We start from the raw sequence: 21,249 nt of genomic DNA on the forward strand, positions 1-21,249 counted from the left end.
TTGAATGCATACCCGGTTCCGAGATCGAAACCTGGCCGCGAGTTGACTACTCTAAGTCAGAAACTTGGTAAGAATGATGAATCCATCCATTTATATGTAATATTCCTTCGGAATATTCTACGAAACCTTAAACAAACCCTATTTTAGCATATTGTATGCGTACCAGGATCCGAGATCGAAACCTGGTCGCGAGTTGACTACTCTAACTCAGAAACTTGGTAAGAACGACGAATCCATTCATTTACAGGTAACATACCTTCGGATATTCTATGAAACTTTAAATAAACCCTATTTATGCATATTATATGCAAACCAGGCTCCGAGATCAAACCTAGCCGGGAGTGGACTACTTTAAGGCAAAAACTTGGTAAGAACGATGAATTTATCCGTTCACAAGTAAGATTCCTTCGGAATATTCTACAAAACCTTAACCAAACCCTATTTCTGCATATTGTATGCAAACCAGGCTCCGAGAACGAAACCTGGCCGCGAGTTGATTACTATAAGTTAGAAACTTGGAAAGAACGATGAATCCATCCATTTACAGGTAAGATTCCTTTGGAATATTCTACGAAACCTTAAAGAAACCCTATTTCTGCATATTGTATGCGTACCAGGCTCCGAGATCGAAACCTAGCCGCGAGTTGACTATTCTAAGTCAGAAACTTGGTAAAAACGACGAATCCATCCATTTACAGGTAAGATTCCTTCGGAATATTCTATGAAACCTTAAAGAAACCTTCTGCATATTGTGTGCATACCAGGCTCCGAGATCGAAACCTGGTCGCGAGTTGAGTACTCCAAGTCATAAACTTGGTAAGAATGACGAATCCATCCATTTACAGGTAAAATTCTTTCGGAGTATTCTACGAGACCTTAAACAAACCCTATTTCTACATATTTTATGCATACCAGGCTCCGAGATCGAAACCTGGTCGCGAGTTGACTACTCTAAGTCATAAACTTGGTAAGAACGACGAATCCATCCATTTACAGGTAAGATTCCTTTGGAATATTCTACGAAACCTTAAAAAAAAACCCTATTTCTGCATATTGTATGCGTACCAGGCACCGAGATCGAAACCTGGTCGAGAGTTGACTACTCTAAGTCAAAAACTTGTAAGACCGACGAATCCATCCATTTACAGGATAGATTCCTTCGGAATATTCTATGATATCTTAAGCAAACCCTATTTCTGCATATTGTATGCATACCAGGTTCTGAGATCGAAACCTGGCCGGGAGTGGACTACTATAAGTCAGAAACTTGGTAAGTACGATGAATCCATCCATTTACAGGTAAGATTCCTTCGGAATATTCTACCAAACCTTAAACAAACCCTATTTCTGCATATTGTATGCATACCAGGCTCCAAGATCGAAACTTGGCCGCGAGTTGACTACTCTAAGTCAGAAACTTGGTAAGAACGGTGAATCCATCCATTTACAGGTAAGATTCCTTCGGAATATTCTACGAAATCTTAAAACTTTGTAAAGATGAACCCTTTACATGTAAGATTCCATCAGAATATTCTCCGAAACCTTAAACAAAACCTCTTTTGGATATTTCTACCCAATCACAAAAAGCCTAAATTTCTAGAATTTAGTGGGGGGTGTTAAAGAAAATAGTTTTTAGCAGAAGTGAGAAAAATTTAGCAGAACCGAAGACCAAAATAATTTTTAGCAGAAGTGAGAAATCTTTTAGCAGAAGTGAGAAAAATTTAACAGAAGTGTTTATAACTTTACGACAACTCTTGTAAAGGTTGTCAATAGTGATGATAATTTTTTTTTGCAGAAGTGAATAAAATTTAACCATCCATTACAAAAATATTACAGAAGTGCATTGTCATTGTAGAATGTATGTGATTGTTTACAGAGAAGGCTTCGCGCTGTTTTCGGCTCAGTCACCTGAGCATTATTTTTGAACATTATATTTTGTTTTACAACTCTTATAAAGGGTTATCATAAATTTAGTATAATAAAGAACCACAAACTTGACAGAATTTGTGATAGTGTAGGTATGGTTAGTGGTGTAGACTTGCATGCAGGAGGCTGAGGATCAAATCCCCCCAATCTCATTATTTTTGAACATTATATTTTTACTTCAAAAACTCTTATAAATGTTGTTATACGTTTTTATTAAAAAAAAAAGAAAAAAAAACCAAAACTTGTGAACTGTAACAATGGTTGATGAGCTAGACTCACCCATAGTAGGTTCATGTTCGAATCTCCCCTCTAACATTATTTTTCATCATCATATTTTGGCGTTCTTCAACAACTCTTGTGAAAATTGTGATAGGCTTAGTCACTACATTTATGGAACATAGTTGTTATAGGTAAATGTCGTCACAACTCTTTTGCTTAAGGAGTTGTCATTTGTTTTCTTAGCGCAACCCCTTGGTCCTAAGAGTTGGTAGTGATGATATACAACAACTATTTCTTTGAAACCAGTTATAAAACATAAGACTTTCCACGATATTTAGCAAAGAATTGTAAAACCCCAGTTGTAGATGTATATTTTTTCCCGTAGTGACGAATCAGTCAATTTTTCTGTGAGTCATCAGTGTAACCCTAGATTTAAGTTAAATCGATCTCTCATAGAAGTTTTGACACTGATTCACAATCTTGGAAATGCAAATCTAAGTTATCATCATCTAAGGTATTTCATTTATTTTTTTTTCTCTGAATCGTAGCTTTTTCAACATTTGGGGGTTTAATAGTTTTACAAATTGGAGGTTAGTAACTATTGATTTTGAATTTGAATGATGCAATTTCTGATGGTGTTTATCAATATCTATATGTTTTAGATTTATGTGTGATTGTAGATTTTAGGTTTATGGTTTTTGTGTTTGTTGAGTGTGATTAAGAAGATTTGTATGTGTAATTGTGGATGTTGCAGTACATTGTATTATGTTTTAAGATATCTCGGTGTACTTTGTAGGTTTAGTTGATAATTAAACTGAGTCATACATAGTATTTTACTTGTTTGTAGGATGTCACAATTTGTTTATAGGATATCTCCATTTGTTTGTAGATGGGAGAATCAATCAATTGTGTATTGAAGCAGTAGCTCTAATGAGAATCCTAATCAGTTTCAGCAATTTATATGAAAACCAAAGAGAATCTAGCTATTGTTCATAATTTGTTCCCTTTGCCTAGTCAGATTCTAGTTCTTTATGATTTGAATTCATTGCCAAAGTAGTTTCTAGGGTCAGTGGTCAGATTACATTGTAAATTAGAATTAGGTGTGTATATGCCTCCACAAGCACCAAGTTGTTTTGTGGGCCACTGGAATCATGTAGGTTTCACAAGACTCAATCTTGAGTCAAGTTAATATGGCTTTGACAGATGATCTACAACTTGTTATACCTTTTGTTGATAAACTTAGACTCAGTTATAGTGTTTGGGTGTAGGATATTGTTACCATTAGTGAATCAAGATTGTAATATGTTTTGAGAAGCATTTTTTGCACTTTAGATGAAAACTGGAGAGAATTAGGATTCGTCATATGTTCCCTTACCTTGTACTAGGATTCCAGTTCTTGATAGAATTCAAATAATGCTTTAGTAAATTCTTAGATCATATAATACATTTCAACATACCATAGTTTAACATACCATTTCCTTTCATTAAAAATCACAAAGAAAAACTGAAAAAAGAAACAATCGCAATTTCATTAACCACATTTACAAACACCATCACCATTACAGATCAGACCGCTAATTACTAATAGTTCTATTATAACCTTTTTACAGCCAACACTAAAAGAATAATGAAATACCAGTTCAATAATCAAACCTATAAGCAAAAAAACTAGACACACTACCAATTACAGTTCGACTTACACCTGAACAACCAACTCCAATACCGTCCGACAAGCAAAATTCCATGATTATGCATGCTGCACTTACACAACCTCCATAACAAGTACCAGCAAAATACTTACCACTACTACTACCGAGTTTGATCTTTGTTAACAACAAAACAACACTTTTACAAGATCAAACCTTGTGCTGAAACAAAAAACCCCAAAAAGAACACTTATCATGCATTAAAATATGTATAACAGAAGACTAGACCTCTCATTCAGTTCCAACAGCACCAGCAACTACAAGCATTAGGAAAATCTTTGTGAATTTTCACGAAGATGATCTGAAGACTTCAAAGAATGCAATCCTCCTAAGTCTTCCTCAAAAGATTTTCCCAATGCTCTTCATATTATCACCATTGATCATCGTCATAGTCTGTGTTAAAGCCCTCTTCTTCATAGGAGAAGTCTATGCCACTATCAGTGCTGGTAGAAGTTCCAGGACCATATCCTCCATCCTCATCCTCATCATCTTCACCATCCTCATCATCTTATGATCCTTCATTTTCTTCTTCCTGAACTTCTGCTGCAATAGGATAACCATCTACATCCATCCCTGGTATCTCCCCACCGTCTAAATCCACGTTCAGGGGTTCAGACATGGTATGAGCAAATATCATGGGTTGAGCTTTCTCTGCCAAATAGAGTAGATACATTTATGCATGATCTCTCTCCTGTCTTTGTCTCTCTCTCTCTCCTCTTTTTCTGGATCAGTAGATCCCTCACTGCTGCTATCATCCTCATCAATTTTTATTGCTTCTCCACCTTCCTTATCACTTTCACTTTCTGTGGCACTTCTTGTCTTAATCCAATGATGTTCATATCTCTCTAGCCTTTGTTGCTTTTCTCTCTTCTTCCTTGCACATCTTGCCTCATATTTTCCGATCCAAAACTGGTACTCTTCTTCGTTCTCAATCCTTTGCCTATCAAATTCTTCTTGTCTCCTATCAATTGCTTCCTGCATCCTCTTTCTTGGAATTTCTTGTTTTAAATAAGAAATCAATCTCTCATCCTCTTCACTTGTTAATGCATGAGTTGCTTGTTTTTCATTTTATAATGCTGGTGATTGATCTAAACACAAAAAAACAGTATCTGAAAACAAAAAGAGTACCATAGTCGAAGCTTTTAGCTGTTGAACCCTTGCATATCAAAAAGAAAAATAAGTTGATATTCTTTTTTTTGGTAATTCTTAGCTGATAAAATGATTTTATACTGTCGTTGAAGGAATACTCAAGTTATGAATTACTGCAAATACTCTATTTTCTGTATTCATAAGCAAATCATGTCTGCCTCTTATGCTTGAAATACGGTGAGGGACGAAAACATATTCACTAATGCGGAAAATGCCCTTGTTTCCTAGTCGAGTAAAAGGATCTTACAATTTTTTAGTATCCCTAGCAATGGCAATGTTTTTGGCCACCTGATCTGAGAGTTGAATCCCTCTGTCCCCAAATAAAGTATGAACTTCTATGCATCGGATATTCTGCAATAACCTCGTCGTGTTCAGATGTTATTCCTGGTTTACCATAGGAAATATTTGCTTTGATTGTGTCATTGAAGAGAAAAGGTTTTTGACCAATTGACCTAATACTCTTATCTTAAATTTTTGGATTTCCATACATTAAAGAGCATAACAAGAAAATAAGTTATCCCAACCAAACAATCATGTTAGCCCAGTAACATTAGAACAAAAACCTCAAATATGTTGTTCATTTAAAATGTTATCGGTTCTAAGCTTAGTTGGTGCCTTGATATTTCCACTTGATAAATATTTAGAACTCAGACTTCTTATGGATCTGACTACATAACATATGCCTTCCCGAGTCTGAGCCATAAAATTATAGAGAAGCCATGACTTCTCCTGAAGCCTCATTCTGGAAAGAAGCTTCAATCGGTAAAATGGATTACATCCAAAAAAACTATACATGAGAGCTAGTTTACCTCCAGGGAATAAGGTCATTGGTTATAAATGGATCTTTAAGAGGAAACGAAGAGTAGATGGAACTGTGGAAAAATACAAGTCTAGGTTATTAGCTAAAGGTTATAAATATAAAAAATGTGTATATTTGTTTGATACATACTTACCTGTTGCAAAAATCTGAAAAGACGAGGGTACCCAAATACACCACAATTTTCTATTTATCAATCTATAAGTCCTCTTCCGAATGTGATCGTTATGGACAAAATCGAGACAATATGACAATTCAATTCACACTTCGTGTAATCGTTATAGACCCAAATTAAATGGTATAGGCCCCAATTTAGCCAGAATTTTTACGCCCTGGGCATTTTATTGGAAAACTTAGGAATATGTCCCAAAATCCATTGTCATCTTGGGCAGCAAATGTGACACGTCTCTGTTTTAGTGTGTTGAAATGGCAATTTTGCCTTCACCGGATTTCAGTGTGTTCATTATCTAAGATAAATATACATGTAGTTGTTCGGCCAGAGATCTAAAAAAGTATTAGCTTCTTCTTCTCTCCACGTCTTTTGTTTCCTGTTAGAACCAGGAGGAAAAAAAATATCGCCGAAAATTCCAAGCAAGAAACAGGTCCGTGCTGTGGTAAATTATATGGTTCGAGATCGAGTTGAAGCTGTTAAAGGAAAAATGACCTTGCGATTCATTCCTTAGTAGCCAGGAACGTGAACAGTCATCACGAATCACAGTGAGAACCGCGAATTTGCGTTCCTCAGTGAAAACCGTGATGGGAACGCGTTCCTGGCAAGAAGGAAACGCGCTTTTAACATGGGAAGAACGTATATCTTAAAATACCCACAATTTCTGGCTACTGAATCTGGCTAAATATCCTACTAACTGTATATTATCTTCACATCTTTGTCTAGTATATCTATCCTATATCTAGTTCCTATATTCTAGGATATCTAGCTAGTTTATCTCAGAATCCTATAAAATAGATGTAATGGTCCGTATATAACAGATACTTTTGGCTCTACACGGGAGTCTACACCACTTCCAACCCATGCGTGAGTCTACACCACTTCCAACCCCAGGTTCACATGATACACAAGCACTAAATCGGATTTAGAAAGTTGTAAATAATGAGAAGAGACAAAAGAAGTGAATGAACGAGAGCTATATTGTAGGATACTAGTAGTAGAAAGTTGATGCTTCATTAAGATTTTCTAAATATTGCAGGTTGTTGTCTTGGTCCAGATTATAAATTTGGAGAACTAGTAGTATAACTAAAGCTAATTTACGTTCCCGACTCGTTCCTCGATTTTCATTTTTTGAAAAATTTACGATTCCCGTTCCCGTCCTCGCTCTCGTTCCCGACCCCGTTCCCGCTCCTGGCTACTAAGATTCATTCTATAGTGAATAGTTATTAATTAGTGTAAATTAAGCCTTTCACAATCCCTGAACTGTATAAGATACTAAAAGCTATTACCACCATGATTGAATGAGAAATGGTTTAATAATGAGGAATTCTAGTTTTATAAATTTGATTTCATCAGTTTCAACCTTTAGGGGTTTCAGCTGTAATTAGGGTTCATACATAAAATTGGGGATTTTTGATATCAATTATGGATGTTTTTTGAATAAATTTCTGCTTCATAGTCGTGGAAGATGATTTAATATGGTGGATATTTGTTTGTTCTGGTGTTAGATATTGGTAAAGGAGGTGGAGATAGCAATCTTATTAAATTTTCTTTACCTGATTTTGAGTTGATTTATGGAGATTTCCAGGCAACCAAGAAGATGTTTTATTTCATGCGTGTGGTTAACACATGCGATGGAAGGGCGTATATGTCTTTGTTTAGCACGTGCCATTTCACATGTGTACATATAATGACTACTTAACATTTTGGACGGAAATTTTAACGCCTGGGGCATATTACCGACAACTGGAATTTTGGGATATATTCCCAAGATTACGATGGATTTTGGGACGTATTCCCAATTTTTTCCATTTTATTTGCTAGGGGCCAAGTTTTCCCATTTTATTTGCTAGGGCCCCCTTGCACGCCTCGTTCACCTAGGCGGGAGCTCATCTGTCTCAACATTGGCCGGGAGGGTCTAAATGGTTTGCACAACCCAGTAGCTAAAATATGATTTAGTACTTTGCAACAAGCCAACAATAGACTATAGTTTACCTGGCTAAATTGGGGCCTATGCCCATTAATTTGGGCCTACATTACAAGACAATTTTTTTTTTATTAAGATATGAAACTACCAACTTACCTTTTATCAAATACTAATATTACAAATATGTCCCCATTAAATCCTATTCATAAAATTAAAATCAAAATCATAAAACTCAAATCTTAAAGTTAAAACCCAAAATTAATATCAAAATCATAAACCTAAAATCATAAAATTAAAAACTAAAATCAAAATCAAATTTATTTTCATCTCCACAATTCAACTGATTCTTTTTCTCAATCTAAACTAGGTTTTAGTAACATGCAATCGCTCAAAAATTGAAAAATTTGAAATCAAACTTTTACGGGTTTACCAGAATCGGTTAACGCCAATGTACATGTGATCCGATTGCAAATAGAAACGGTTTATGTTCATGCCCACGAAGACCAATTGTCACGGATATGTTTTGTGGTTCGAGAAATTTGAACCAGAATCGGTCAATGTTAATGTCCACATAGCCCGATTGTCTACCATTTGAATTCATAACTGCTTAGCCCATAATCGGATTAAATTAGCACTTATAAAAACCGATTATTGGTGTATAATGCTAGAATCAGATTTTATATGTGCGTCAAGTAAACCGATTGTTGTTCACAATTTTTTTGTATCTTTTTTTTGTTAGAATCGAATTACATGAGCACTTTTATAAACCGATTCCTGTTGCGCAATGTCAATAATCTGTTTTTATGTGTGTACCGTGTAAACTGATTATGGTTATACCCAAATTGAAAATGAGTATGAGTATGATTTTAGTCAATTTCAAAACGAGTATGACTTCCTACTCGATCTCAAAATGAAAATATAAATTTATACGCGAACTGAAATTGAGTATAAAACCATACTCATTTTCAGATCGAGTATATTATGTTTGATTTTTTTTCTTTTCCATAATCGATTTTTTGTGAACATTTGTAAAAACGGATTCTTATTTTTTTATTTTGTGAATTGAAAAAATCAACCCAGAATCAGTTTATAAGAGCACGAACATATACCGATTCTGGTTTGATTTTTTTTTAAAATTAAAAAAAAAAATTCATGTTTTGATGAAGAATCAAGATTAATTAATTTTAGTTTAATTTGATCAAATATCAATTAATCATCCGATTAACGCTAATTAATCAAGGAATAAATTAACCATTTTTTAAAATATTTGGATAAGGGGTGTTTTTTCTACTATTTAATGACCTTTTTTTGTCATCTAGCCGTAGGCCCAAATTAATTGGCCTAGGCCCCAATTTAGCCGGGATAGTTTATAGTTTATAGTCGATTGGCGTTTTCTTTTGTTGCACCTTAAAGAAAATATAGCTCAGACCATACGAATTATTTGAAACATTTGTAGACATGTACCACTTACCAAGGGTGGTGAGTGTCCCTTACCGCAGTTTTCACACGAATATTATTCCACTAGGAATCATTTTTCAAGCCTGGAGTTTTAAGGGGGCAGACTGCACGAGGCAGTATTTGTCACAGGAGTGTGCCAAGACAACAGCTGCAGCAAAATACCATGGATTTTTAAAGTGAAACCTGAAATGGTGATGTCTGTAACTATTGGCTGTTTACTGTGGTGTACTGTTGCATTAGGCTTAGGTCACATATCACAACACCAAAACCAGTGATGAAGGAATCACCATCCAACACAACAGTAGTCGCAGGGCTTTTTTCCTTTCGCACCGTCTGGCTTGTCAAACACGTGCCATTCAGTTCACCAGACAGAATTTACAACAAATGGAGCTTTTGCCCAGGTTTTTGTACATGATAACTGAAGGTAACTCTGGCTGTTTAAATTACATCCTCAAATCAATGAGGCAGACGTTTGAACCATCTGTTGTTTGAAGGGAATTCGAGACATTTTTCTGCAACCAATCAACACAATTGAGTGTATCTTTGGCATATTGCAAATTATGCACATTGGCAATATGCTCTTTCTTGCAAATTAGGAGAGCTTTAAATTAAATTCCGGAAATGAACTTCCAGCTAACGTATATCTTCTTCCCAAAATCTTTATACTGAATCCAGATGAAAGTCTGAAAGGGCTTTCCTTTATCCTCTTCTTCAAAATACTGAGAAATGTTCATCTCTACCTTATTCCGAAATTCACAATATTGAATCCTCTTGCTTGCTCCAATACAAAATTCCATCTTTAGTTTTCATTAAACTCCAGCTGGAAGTTTACAGGGGTTTTCCCCAATCTCACACATTATACTGAAAGATTTTCTGCTCTCCTTTGATAATGTCCTGAAACTCATTTCAAATGTAAAGAAGACGCATCGATGCGTGAATACACAAGCAAGAATGCAAAACCAATCTAACTGTTGTTACTCCCATACTGACGGTCACAATTCAAATCAGCTATTTCCTTCACTGGCAGAATTTCCATATTCAAGAATGAAAAAGCTTCTAACCTCACAGTGTGGTTATAGTACACTCTTACTTGTTGAAGTATGGCAAATGGCAATAGGCTCGAGTTGGAATATTATTGCCTCTCTAACGAAATATTTGAGTTTAAGATGTCAATACCATGTGAACTAGTGCGCCATTTACCTGAGCACCTGAATCTGGGAGACCAGCAATGGTACCAAACTTCCTTTCTGCAGAGAGAAGGGAATCATATGATAATCTGAAGTATCCATCATTAAGCTCGATTTCTTTATCTCTGGAAGTTACAATATTTGCGAAAATTCCTACAGATGGCAATAGGAAAGACAACTCCTCCGCAGAAACCCTTGTTTTGCAACCTGTTCACCTACATGACATTACGAGTAGATGAGTCGTATGATTTAATTATCAAGTCGGAAGCAACATCAGATTTAACATTAACAGGATCAAGTTCAAACCAACTAGAACATACAAACCAAATGATTGAGGGGGTTGAACTGGAATGATACACCCTTCTTGTGGTCCTAGTCCAGATCTTGCCAACAAACTTCTAAGGCCGAGTGAAATTGTCAAGATGAAGTATGCATTGCTGGGGTTTCCACAAAGATCAACTCTCGCGGGATTTGTATTTGCTGAGTGGTGAGATTCTGCCATCTCTTGGTTTATTTCTGGCTCTGCAAAATATGATCCTTTCCCAGCAACATAATCCATTTACCTTTTCTTGGTTCTCTTCATAACAAATGGACCCCCATCCAGATTCGAAACTATAAATGCGATGAATACAAAATTTAAAACCCTTCGATCGGAACTTTTATAACTAGGTTTTTTTTTTCTGATAAACATCAATTAAACCTGGTAACTGCCAAGTTGAGTAAACTGCTAGTCTAGGTTTCTCAAAAGCAGACTCTATTTGATCAGTAAAATTTGCAAGGTCTGTTTCTTTAACAAACCCATGAAAAAGATCCTTTGAAAAGAAATGTGGCGCCAGTTACCAGCAAGGATCAGTATTCATTTGGTTGACAGCAAACTGCAACTGACCTTTCTGGATAAAGGAACATTGCCCCTGTGCTTAACACCATAATTTACAACAGAAACAAATCCTCTCCTCCTCAAAAGGGAGACATCTCGTGCCAATTTTGCTGCTCACTTTGCCAGTAACTTTCTTCTTGCTCTTCAGCGCTCCTTGTCCTGGGTGTGGCCTTATCTGGTTGGTTTTTAATCTGTCTTTCAAACCCTCTTCCTCTTAAACTTCCTCTTTCAAATCTTCTTCCCCTTGTATTCCCTCTCTCATGAATTTCACCATCAACTTCTGCTATGAATCTGTAAGGCCTACTAGGAGGGCCATCTTCGTCATGATGATGGAAGTTCGCTCCATCAGAATTGTCATTATAAGGAGGATGAAATGACCTAACTGGACCAGGTCTCTCAATGCCATTTCTTCTATCATCCTCACCTCCATTACTTACTAATAAATCATGAAATCTACCAGAGTGAATTGCTTCAGCAAATAATTCATCAGTTTCCGGCCTTTCTCGAGGGTCTACAACAAACCTTCTGGCACTCCTAGGGACAATCTGTCCAGGACTCCTACTGCGCATATATGACCGTGGATGATCAAGATCTCTTGATGAACCCATCTCTCTCGAGTCATTACATGGTCGGGTAATGTATTGTGGAGGAGAACCATTCCTTCTAACCACCATTCCTTCAGCAAAACATGGATGCCGTTGAGGAGATCTCATCCTCTCTATCCTGTAAAGCCGAGGAGAGCGGCAATTATTCAGATCTGGATGTCCAACAAACTCGTCAGGTGACCTCCTTCTAGGTGACAACCAAGGGCCAGGGGAGCGTGTTCTGGACCTTGGAGGAGATTTTGAGTGAACTCGAGGCATATGTAACGGTATCCGCCTCTGCATGGGTAAAAATCTTTGGTTTCCATGGAGAAAAGACTCCTGTAATCTCTCATATTGAGGTTGAGAACGTGAAAAATCTTTATTCATTACCTCGCCTGGTAAAACCCTTATGAACTTCTCTTCATGTCGCAATCCAATCAAATCAGGATCATCTTCAGGAATACATCTATCTGGGCTAACATCTCTTGGACCCCTTCGAATTCGTATACCACGTGACACAGGCCCCTCTCTCCCACCAGGAGATCGCCTCCTAGATGGTGGATGGCGGTAACTTTGCAACTCGTTATCCAAGGACTTCCTCCTTCCCCTTCCCCTACCAGTACCAACAGTCCTCCCACCTCGTGGAACAAAATCACTGCCCTCATATTTGGAAGAAGTATTATCTTTGGACCTAGTAAAGCGAAAATTAGATTGCCCATGACCATGTTCTGTAGAAAACTCAGGATCCCATTCATTACGCACATTTCGTACTCGGTTATCAACCCTTCCTCTGCTATGCCTAAATTCAGATCCACTGCTACGAAATGGCTGATGATCTCGATTCCTCTTTCTTTCGAATCTGGGATCCATGTACCTACCTTCTCTGTAAAGCACAACCAAATAAATCAAATGCTGCAACATCAAAAAAGAACTAAATTAACAGCTAGCAAGTTAATTAGGATTATCACCTATTTCCCCGTCCACGGAATCTTTCATCCTCAAATTCTGCACAGTTAGATCCTTCCCCATGATTCCGCGACGAAAAAACCATGCCTTCGATGGGAATCTTTCCAGATTCACCTGATTGTGACACATTAGATGATGCCCGAGGCAAATTTATAATCCTGCTTTTATTACCTCCAGCATTAACATCTTTAGCTATTTCTTCATTATTCACATGTGATTCTGTCTTTGAGAAAACCGAAGAACCTGCACCCAAATAACTTACTTTTTTATTGAAATTCTCTTGTAAAGCAAGTGCCACATCCATACCATCACTTGAGGTAAATCCTGTGTATGTGCTTGTTACTACATCAGAAGCCAATGTCATTATATTACCTCTTTGAAGTTCTCGTTCTGCCTGATCCAGTTGTCTGACATACTTAATGAATTCCTCCTGAGTTCTGGCAATTGACGATTCAACTGGCAGAGGTACGTTAAAAAATGCCACACCATTGTGGCACTGTTCCTCCTTTCGGTCTAGCAATATGCTTTCAGATTTTTCTGCACAATCATCAGATTCAGAAATGTCCATGTCGACATCTGACGCAGATTCACGGTTATCATCAGGAAAATTTCTGGCACCTTCAAGTACTTGACCTATACCTTCTTCAATTGCACTATGCTCCAAAGTTTTTTGAACCTCTCCATTTTCACAGTCATTATTCTCCACGTCATGTGCATTAGTATCGTGATTACCACCTGATGTGCAATCATTTCCAGACGGACACTCCTCCTCAGCAGGAATGTCAACCTTCTCATCATTTTCAGATGCCTCTCTATTTTCAAGAGGTTTGGAATGATGCCCATCCATCAAATTTGATTCCATATCATTTGGATTAGCAACATCCAGACATTCTTTTTCCGGCAGACCAATAGTATCATCAGCTGATTTTGATTCTTTTCCATCAGGACTCGCTATTCGGGAAAGCGATCCTACAGCAGCAGGAACATTGTTAGTTGCTCCCTGCTCTACTCCCCCACACAATAACATTTCTTTCTTGGCGGGTAGTAGAGCATGGTCTGCTGCCTCTTTGGTATTAGAATTAGACACCCCTGCAACAGGAAGCTGTAAAGCAGGTGAAATTCCTCCAGTAATAGGTGTTCCTGGGTCAGAAGCAACAGCAACAGCAACAGGAGTGTGCACCACAGAGTTAAGAGGACGAATCTCTGATTGCATACACAATTTTTCTACTCCCTTTGGGTTTACAGAAGTCTGTACAATTTTTGCAGGCATGTGTGTTTCTGCAGTACACCCCTGTGATGGTACTATTTTTGGAGGTATCACTTTTGCTACAAGTTCAACTTTACGACCTCCTTGTTGGTTCAGATTTGACAACCCCGCAATAGGAAACTGTACGGCATGTGAAATTCTTGTGTCAGAAGCAACAGCAACAGAAGGAGTGGGCACCAAAGAGTTAAGAGGACGAATCGCTGATTGCATACACACTTTTTCTACTATCTTCGGGTTCTCAACACAAACACCTTGACCTGGTTCGGATTTGAGTGTTCTAAGGTTTACAGAATTTGGTACAATTTTTGCGGGTTTAGGTGTTTCTGCAGTACGCCCCTGCAACGGAACTATTTTTGGAGGTATCGGTTTTACTACAGGTTCAAGTCTACTACCCTCGTCAGATGGTTCAGATTTGACAATTCCATTGACTTTAGGTGGCGGCACCAGCCGTTCAGGTAACCTCAAATTAGATGACACTCTACTTGAATCTACTTCTTTTGGAATAGACAGGAGTCCTAGACTCAAACCTGACTGAGGAACCGAAGGATGTACCCCTAAACGAAGGAGATCATCCGGTCCACACTGTTGCTTACTCTTGTTAAGGATCTTCTTTCCTAAATCAACATTACTGCCCTCTGCTTTACTAATAACCATCTGAGTTGAGCCTATCACAGGCTTCACATCACGTGCACTGACATCATCTACTGCATTAGTACAACCATTCCTACCAACAGAAGCCGCACCTTTCAGAGATCCCTCCCATGTCTCCATCGTAGTGTTCAAATCCCAGTGTGTCCTATTTGCATCATTAGCACTGTTTAAGGCCAACTTCAAATCATTGCTATTACTGAATTTTTGACCATTGGGCAACCCCAAGTTCCATTTATTGGGATCTAATTTATCCTGATCCTTGCATACCCTTTGAGTCTGCTCACCAGCTGAAGCCATATCTGCTGACACTTTGGAAACAAATAGCAATTCAGTCTTTATTGAGTTTGTAGAATTATCAGTTTCGACACCCATGCTACAATCGATTTTTCTAATCACTTCTTCTTTCCCTGTTTCTGGTACAGGATTTATGGAAGGTGCCAATTGCAAACTAAGTTCAGAACCAAAACCTGCTGAAACAGTCAGCACATTATTACTAGAACCATGAAAACCACTAAATTCTGTCGGACCACTTGCAGTCAGAGCCAAGCTAACATTTCCACCAGCAGGACCCTCTTCTCTGTTCCCTGGTATAGATTCCTCATTACTACTAGAACCATGAAAACCACTAAATTTTGTCGCACCACTTGCAGTCAGAGCCAAGCGAACATTTGCGCCAGCAGAGCCCTGTTCTCCTTTCCCCGATATAGATTCCTCGATACTACTACAACCATGAAACCCATTAACTTCTGTCGCACCACTTGCATTCAGAGCCAGGCTAACATTTCTGCCAGCAGAGCCCTCTTCTCCCTTCCTCAGTATAGATTCCTCATTACTACTACAACCATGAAACCGATTAACTTCTGTCGGACCACTTGCATTCAGAGCCAAGCTAACATTTCCGCCAGCTGAACCCTCTTCTTCTTTCCCCGGTATAGATTTCTCAGTACTACTACAACCATGAAACCCACTAAATTCTGTCGGACAACTTGAATCTGAAGTATTTCCAATACATTGTTCTTCTTCACGAGATTCCAATCGAGGCGAAGACCCTAATTCAGGCTCTGGTGATGGCTGCCTGACAAACATAAACTTCCTTTTCTTGAGAGGAATACCTGCATCACTAGATTGCCAAACATGTGGACTAACTCCTCGCTGCCAATACAAAATATATCAATACACAAGAAAATCATAAAAAATCCGAAACAATAAAAAATCACCAATACTTGACTGAAAAAGAGAAACAAACACCTCTTGAGATCTAGTTATTGGCATGTCTTTGAGATTTCTAAAGACCTAAAAAGATTTATAATCCGATCTTGACTGGTTCTTCGACGACTCCGCCCAACCAATCCTTGCTTCTAATTTCGTATATCAAATTCCTTCCAATAAACAAATAACTCCCAACTTCTTCCAGAAAAATCCAAATCTATGAACCATCCAAAAAAGCCTTCTTCACTTGTCTGAAGAACAATACACAAAACTTCTTAAGAAGAAGATAAAAAGAAATTACAATCAACCAATTGTAAAAAGTAGATCTTATTCTTCGATGAAATCAAAGAACAAATAACTGAGTATTCCGTGTTCATCAAACATACTAAAAGTAAAGTAAAATTAAATCTAAACCTAATCAAAATACATCATCAAGAGAACTGATTGAACAATCAATCAATCAACTGAAGACGTCAACTGATTAGAAACAACAAGAAATTTCAAGATCTATGAACCCTGAAACTGATGAAAACAATTTCAATTAAGACACTACTACTGTTAATACTGATTGATGAAAACAAGAAAGAAATTGAAACTATTAAAATCCAGAAAAAGAAGAAGAATAGATTATTCATTACCTGATTATTGAGAGAGAGAGAGAGAGTACAGTAGAAATTGTCTTACAGTTAGAAGGATATAGAGGAAGAGATTGAGTTTTGGGTGTAAGTTTAAAATTCCCATTATACCCTCTGTGAAAACTTGAATTTTCCGAGGACTGCCACTAGGCTTAAATTTCAATAAAACCCTAAAATAATAATGCCAACTACTTGCCAACTTGGGTTTTGGAAGATTCCTGGAAATTTCTATGACAACAACTGCAGCTCAACCACTGATGTTAACTTTTCCCTCAATAATGTAATGTAATTTATTCAGTTGGATTTGGCATCTTGGTGATAATGTTTCTATGTCATGCCACTGAGAATAAAACGTGCACAATCAACTTACATTTCACAGAGTCCGTGTTTCCGGCCGTCCGCCGCTTTTGAAACGGCTTATGCATACACAATACAGATGATTTGAGATTGAATCAACAAATGTTCCGTAAGACTGATTGTAATTGATGGATGCAAGATCTCAAACATATATAGAACTGCGAAGAAAAATGAATTTGAAGTTCTGCCGAATTTATACTTTACACAAATAGATGGCTAAAATATTGAGATTGGAGGAACAAGAATCTGAGGACTTTCACATTCGTCAATCTAGAGGCTGTGTCAGGCTGCTGGGAGATACACGACGATCTCTTGAGTAGCATCCCAAAGCCAATTATAGCCTACTGTCGAGTGAACAAACAACAATACTGACATTGCCACAGCCACAGCGCCAATTATTGGTTGAACTTCATGAATTTCCTCAACAAACACATCGATTTCATCTTCTCTTTGATTTTACAGAACATTTATATGGTGGGACTTATACAAGGGTGTTGTATAAGAGACATGAACACTGATAACTCTTGGAAAGTTAAGATCACCTCCTTCGCGGAGCTTCATCGAACACCCAAAGCAGCAGAAAATTCCTCCATTCTCCTGCAGAGTTAAAAGCATCCAGATGTAAGCAAATTGACATAAAGTTCCAGCAGAAAAGAGATAAAAATGCATACATCTCTGGCTAAGACTGCAGGATATCATAAATATATGCACCATCACATGGTTTGCATCATACTAGAGAAGGGTCAGACAGACTGTGTACACATATACTGTAGGCACTTCTGATGACAGTCGGAGCAAGTCATTTATGGTAAAATCTTCAAGTTGTTGATTAATAATGGAAGTTTCTAAGAATGAAAATACGGACATACGTAGCGAGACTGACTAACAGTAAGAAAGTAAGAGGGGGGATTTCACATTGAATGGAACAAACACAACTTTCAAAGAGAACTCAAGTACCGAGAGTGAGTGGTGCTGGTGCAAGTAAGTTGGTGCAAAGTTGGCTTAGCTTAGAAGACTATCATATTTCAGTATTGATAAATTCTTAAGAAGACTTTGAAATAATTACTACAGTTGAGATTAAGGAAGAAGTTGATACCACTACTACAAGCATACATTGCCAAAACAGTGATCAAAACTAAAATTGACTTGCCGCTGAATATCACGTTTACTACCCATACGACTACAGAAAAAGAAAGCCAACATACACTAAAAAATGAGTACCTGTTAATCTATAGGAGTTAACATAATATACTTTACCTACCTCTTCGAATTTTTTTCTCAGGCTTTTGGTCATGTTTCCATTGCTTTACACTTATCGATCCTTCATTCTGTAGTTGGGGGAAACTAGGCTAACCCGCAGTTCTCTACTACCAATCTCCCAGTACCAGAAATCGTCAGCTTTCATTCTCTTTGTAATTATCTTCTGGTTATATAATATCATTCAAACTCCCATCAACCTGCAGCAAAATCAACATTTCTTTTTTATTATAGAGTATGAGCATTGAATATGCAGAGAGTATAATTTACTTCATCCAACAACCCAGTTTTTACATTTCAAATGATTTGCCTCGATATCTCTCTTGACCTACTACTCTATCAACAGTTGAACTCACTGAGACATATATGAAATTCTAACATGTTGTACAGCAGTCTTGGAACTAATCCACACAGAATTCTTTCCTTACCTCTGCATTCACACATAAAAGTAATATAGAACTTTAAAGTCCGAAAGAACCAAATTGAGCACGAAAATCAACCCATGATTCAGCTCTAGTGATTCAGAGAGACGCCTTATTTAAAATTTAAAGGGTATATCATGAACGAACTTTGCATGAACAGACAGAATTGAATTAAGTTGCCAAGTATAACTAGACAAAGAGATACTACTTGGAACATGAACAAACCTGCAGTTGCTTAAGTATCAGCGCTTTAAAATGACAAATTCAAATGACGGGACCGTGAAAGTATATAGGAACAAAACATGCTACAGAACAACAAAGAAATGATCTTCTTCATCTACTTCTTCTTCTTCTTCAATGGAATAGTAAACCAACTCTAGATACAAGGTTCTCTTTCGTTTGAGAACCTATAAGAGTGTGATTGTAACAAATTACATGTGAACAACAGGACAGAGTAGACCTCTTTAAGCAACAAGGATCATAACTAAGACTTACTGCACCAATTAAAGATATCTTCCTTCTAATGTTTATAAAAATAACTGAACAAGGACCCAAATATAACTAAAACATAAGGCATAAATTTCTTGAAATGAGTATGCCCCAAGGCAAGCAATTCAAGAGCATGACAGGTAGATTTTTTTATGCCACTACAGGAGGTCCAAAATTACAAATAGATAAAGGAAGATAGAATGGCATCTAACCAGCAAAATCATTTAAGGAGACAAGAGTGAAGAAAGTTAGAGTTTCTGATTGCTAGATAACTTCAAATATTAACTAGATTGTATAAAAGAAAAAATAAATGACAAAATAGTTAAGTACTTCACTGAAGCTTTATACAGAATTACACATTGCTAAAATTCTCTAGAGACGATACGAAGAAAACTCTCACTCCTATATCATGATGAACACTAAGGTTCTAGACAATTAAAAACAGAACATACAAGACGAGAAATGTAAATTTGTGAGTTTGAGTTTTTACCTCATTCATGTTTCCAACTTACGCTTATCATTGTTCAAATTTGAACTACCTGAATGAATTTAACAAGGACCATATAAAAAATCCTCATGTTTTTCTTCTCAGGCTTCAATATTTTCATGCTTCAATTGATGTCTCTAACTGCCATACACCCCATATAAGTACTGAAGTCAAGTGAAACTAAGCTTCCAAGATAATTAGATTCTTCGATCCCGCAAATGTGAGTATTAGGTTTTCTAGCACTCCCATCCTTTGGGTCATACAAAATTAGATCAATAGGACTTCCAAAAGTCGCCAACAGAATCTCCCCACTGTTAAAACACCACACATGCCTCCAATCATAAGGTCGTTTCACAATTCTCTCATGGGTTATGGCATAATTTCTCGTCCAAGATTCTTGAACTCCATAATCCTGCATCACCCACACATCAACATTGGCACCAACAGAAAATACACAAAGGCAGTCTTTCAACACTCCCATACTCGTTAATGAATTGTTATTCTCTACAGTCTCTCTTGGTAGTAGCAATTCTTTGAATTTCTCGTTGCTGATATCCAAAGACAATAAAACATGAGAATAGTTGTTAGTGTCACTGGTTCCAACTAGCAAATGAAAAAATCCATTAGCAAGTACTCCAGACAGTTGCTCGATAACTCCATCCCTCCTAAAAGGGATGACTTGAGTGTTTTTCCATGAATTTGGTCTCATCATATAGACATCAACAACTAAAGAAGCACCATCGCCAGTTTGATACAAGCATATCAATTTGTAATCACCAGTTTCCTAATCATAACCAAAAGCATATTGGAATTCATACAGTACCACTGGTCTATTTGGTGATTTGGGTAATTCCTTATATTCTTTGCCATCAGGATTCCAAAGACCAAATAATTCTTTCCGGTAGATCCAAATGCAAACCAAACCATTAGAAGAATCCATTAACTCAAAATTATAACCGAAAGATCCCAATGGCCTATCAATTTCCAAACCATACAAATGAAATTCATTCGAAGACAACGATAAAGAATCACAACTTAAGGAATACACCTTCTGAGAGCATCTATAATCGAGCTTAGATATCATTAGATTAAAATTGGTTTTCTGAATAGAAAGATTATGGTGCAATTTGACAAATTTAGGATCTGAAATTAGGGCATACCAATTCTTGCAAACACACTTACATACAAGTGTTGATTTCACTGGTAATCTTGAAAGAATATCGATGTGGATCTCTTCCTGAAGACTTGACATCGCTGCTGATTCTTCTTCCTCGGCTTCAGATTCAGCTTCTAGTTTTTTACAGAGGGGGATAGAAAAGAAAAAAACGTTAGATTTCTTTATTCTTCCAACTATTTTGACAAAGAGGGAATTTGGGTCTGGATTAGGGGTGAGCATTTGGCCCGTAATCCGCGGATTTAGCCGGATCGGATCGTTCGTTACTGGGTTGGATGTCCGGACCGTTCGTTACTGGGTTGGATGCGGATGAAAT

The 21,249-nt window shown here is 37.3% G+C and overlaps 1 protein-coding gene across 3 annotated transcripts; it reads right to left on the reverse strand.

Annotated features, from left to right (window-relative positions):
* Positions 1–9,540: 9,540 nt before the first annotated feature.
* LOC113274662 lies at positions 9,541–16,882 on the reverse strand. Of its 3 annotated transcripts, none has more exons than XM_026524058.1 (5): positions 16,751–16,882; positions 16,152–16,363; positions 12,988–16,055; positions 10,879–12,902; positions 9,541–10,773 (listed from the first exon to the last, which is right to left on the reverse strand). In XM_026524058.1, exons 2-4 carry the CDS (start codon positions 16,173–16,175, stop codon positions 11,516–11,518), a joined length of 4,479 nt encoding a protein of 1,492 aa, XP_026379843.1. In that variant the 5' UTR covers positions 16,176–16,363; positions 16,751–16,882; the 3' UTR covers positions 9,541–10,773; positions 10,879–11,515. The 3 variants fall into 3 exon arrangements, with proteins under 3 accessions (XP_026379843.1, XP_026379844.1, XP_026379842.1); XM_026524059.1 differs by lacking the exon at positions 16,751–16,882 and having other exon boundaries at positions 12,988–13,228; positions 13,358–16,055; XM_026524057.1 differs by lacking the exon at positions 16,751–16,882 and having other exon boundaries at positions 10,883–12,902.
* Positions 16,883–21,249: the final 4,367 nt, after the last annotated feature.

This window comes from Papaver somniferum, chromosome 4, assembly GCF_003573695.1.
Source record: "Papaver somniferum cultivar HN1 chromosome 4, ASM357369v1, whole genome shotgun sequence".
Lineage (NCBI taxonomy): Eukaryota > Viridiplantae > Streptophyta > Magnoliopsida > Ranunculales > Papaveraceae > Papaver > Papaver somniferum.

Coding starts and splice junctions, on each gene's coding strand:
- LOC113274662 (XM_026524058.1), bottom strand. CDS start 16,175: ATGCCAATAACTAGATCTCAAGAG. Junction 16,056..16,151: donor CAATAACTAGATCTCAAGAG/GTGTTTGTTTCT, acceptor TTGTATTGGCAG/CGAGGAGTTAGTCCACATGT. Junction 12,903..12,987: donor TTCCGTGGACGGGGAAATAG/GTGATAATCCTA, acceptor TGTGCTTTACAG/AGAAGGTAGGTACATGGATC.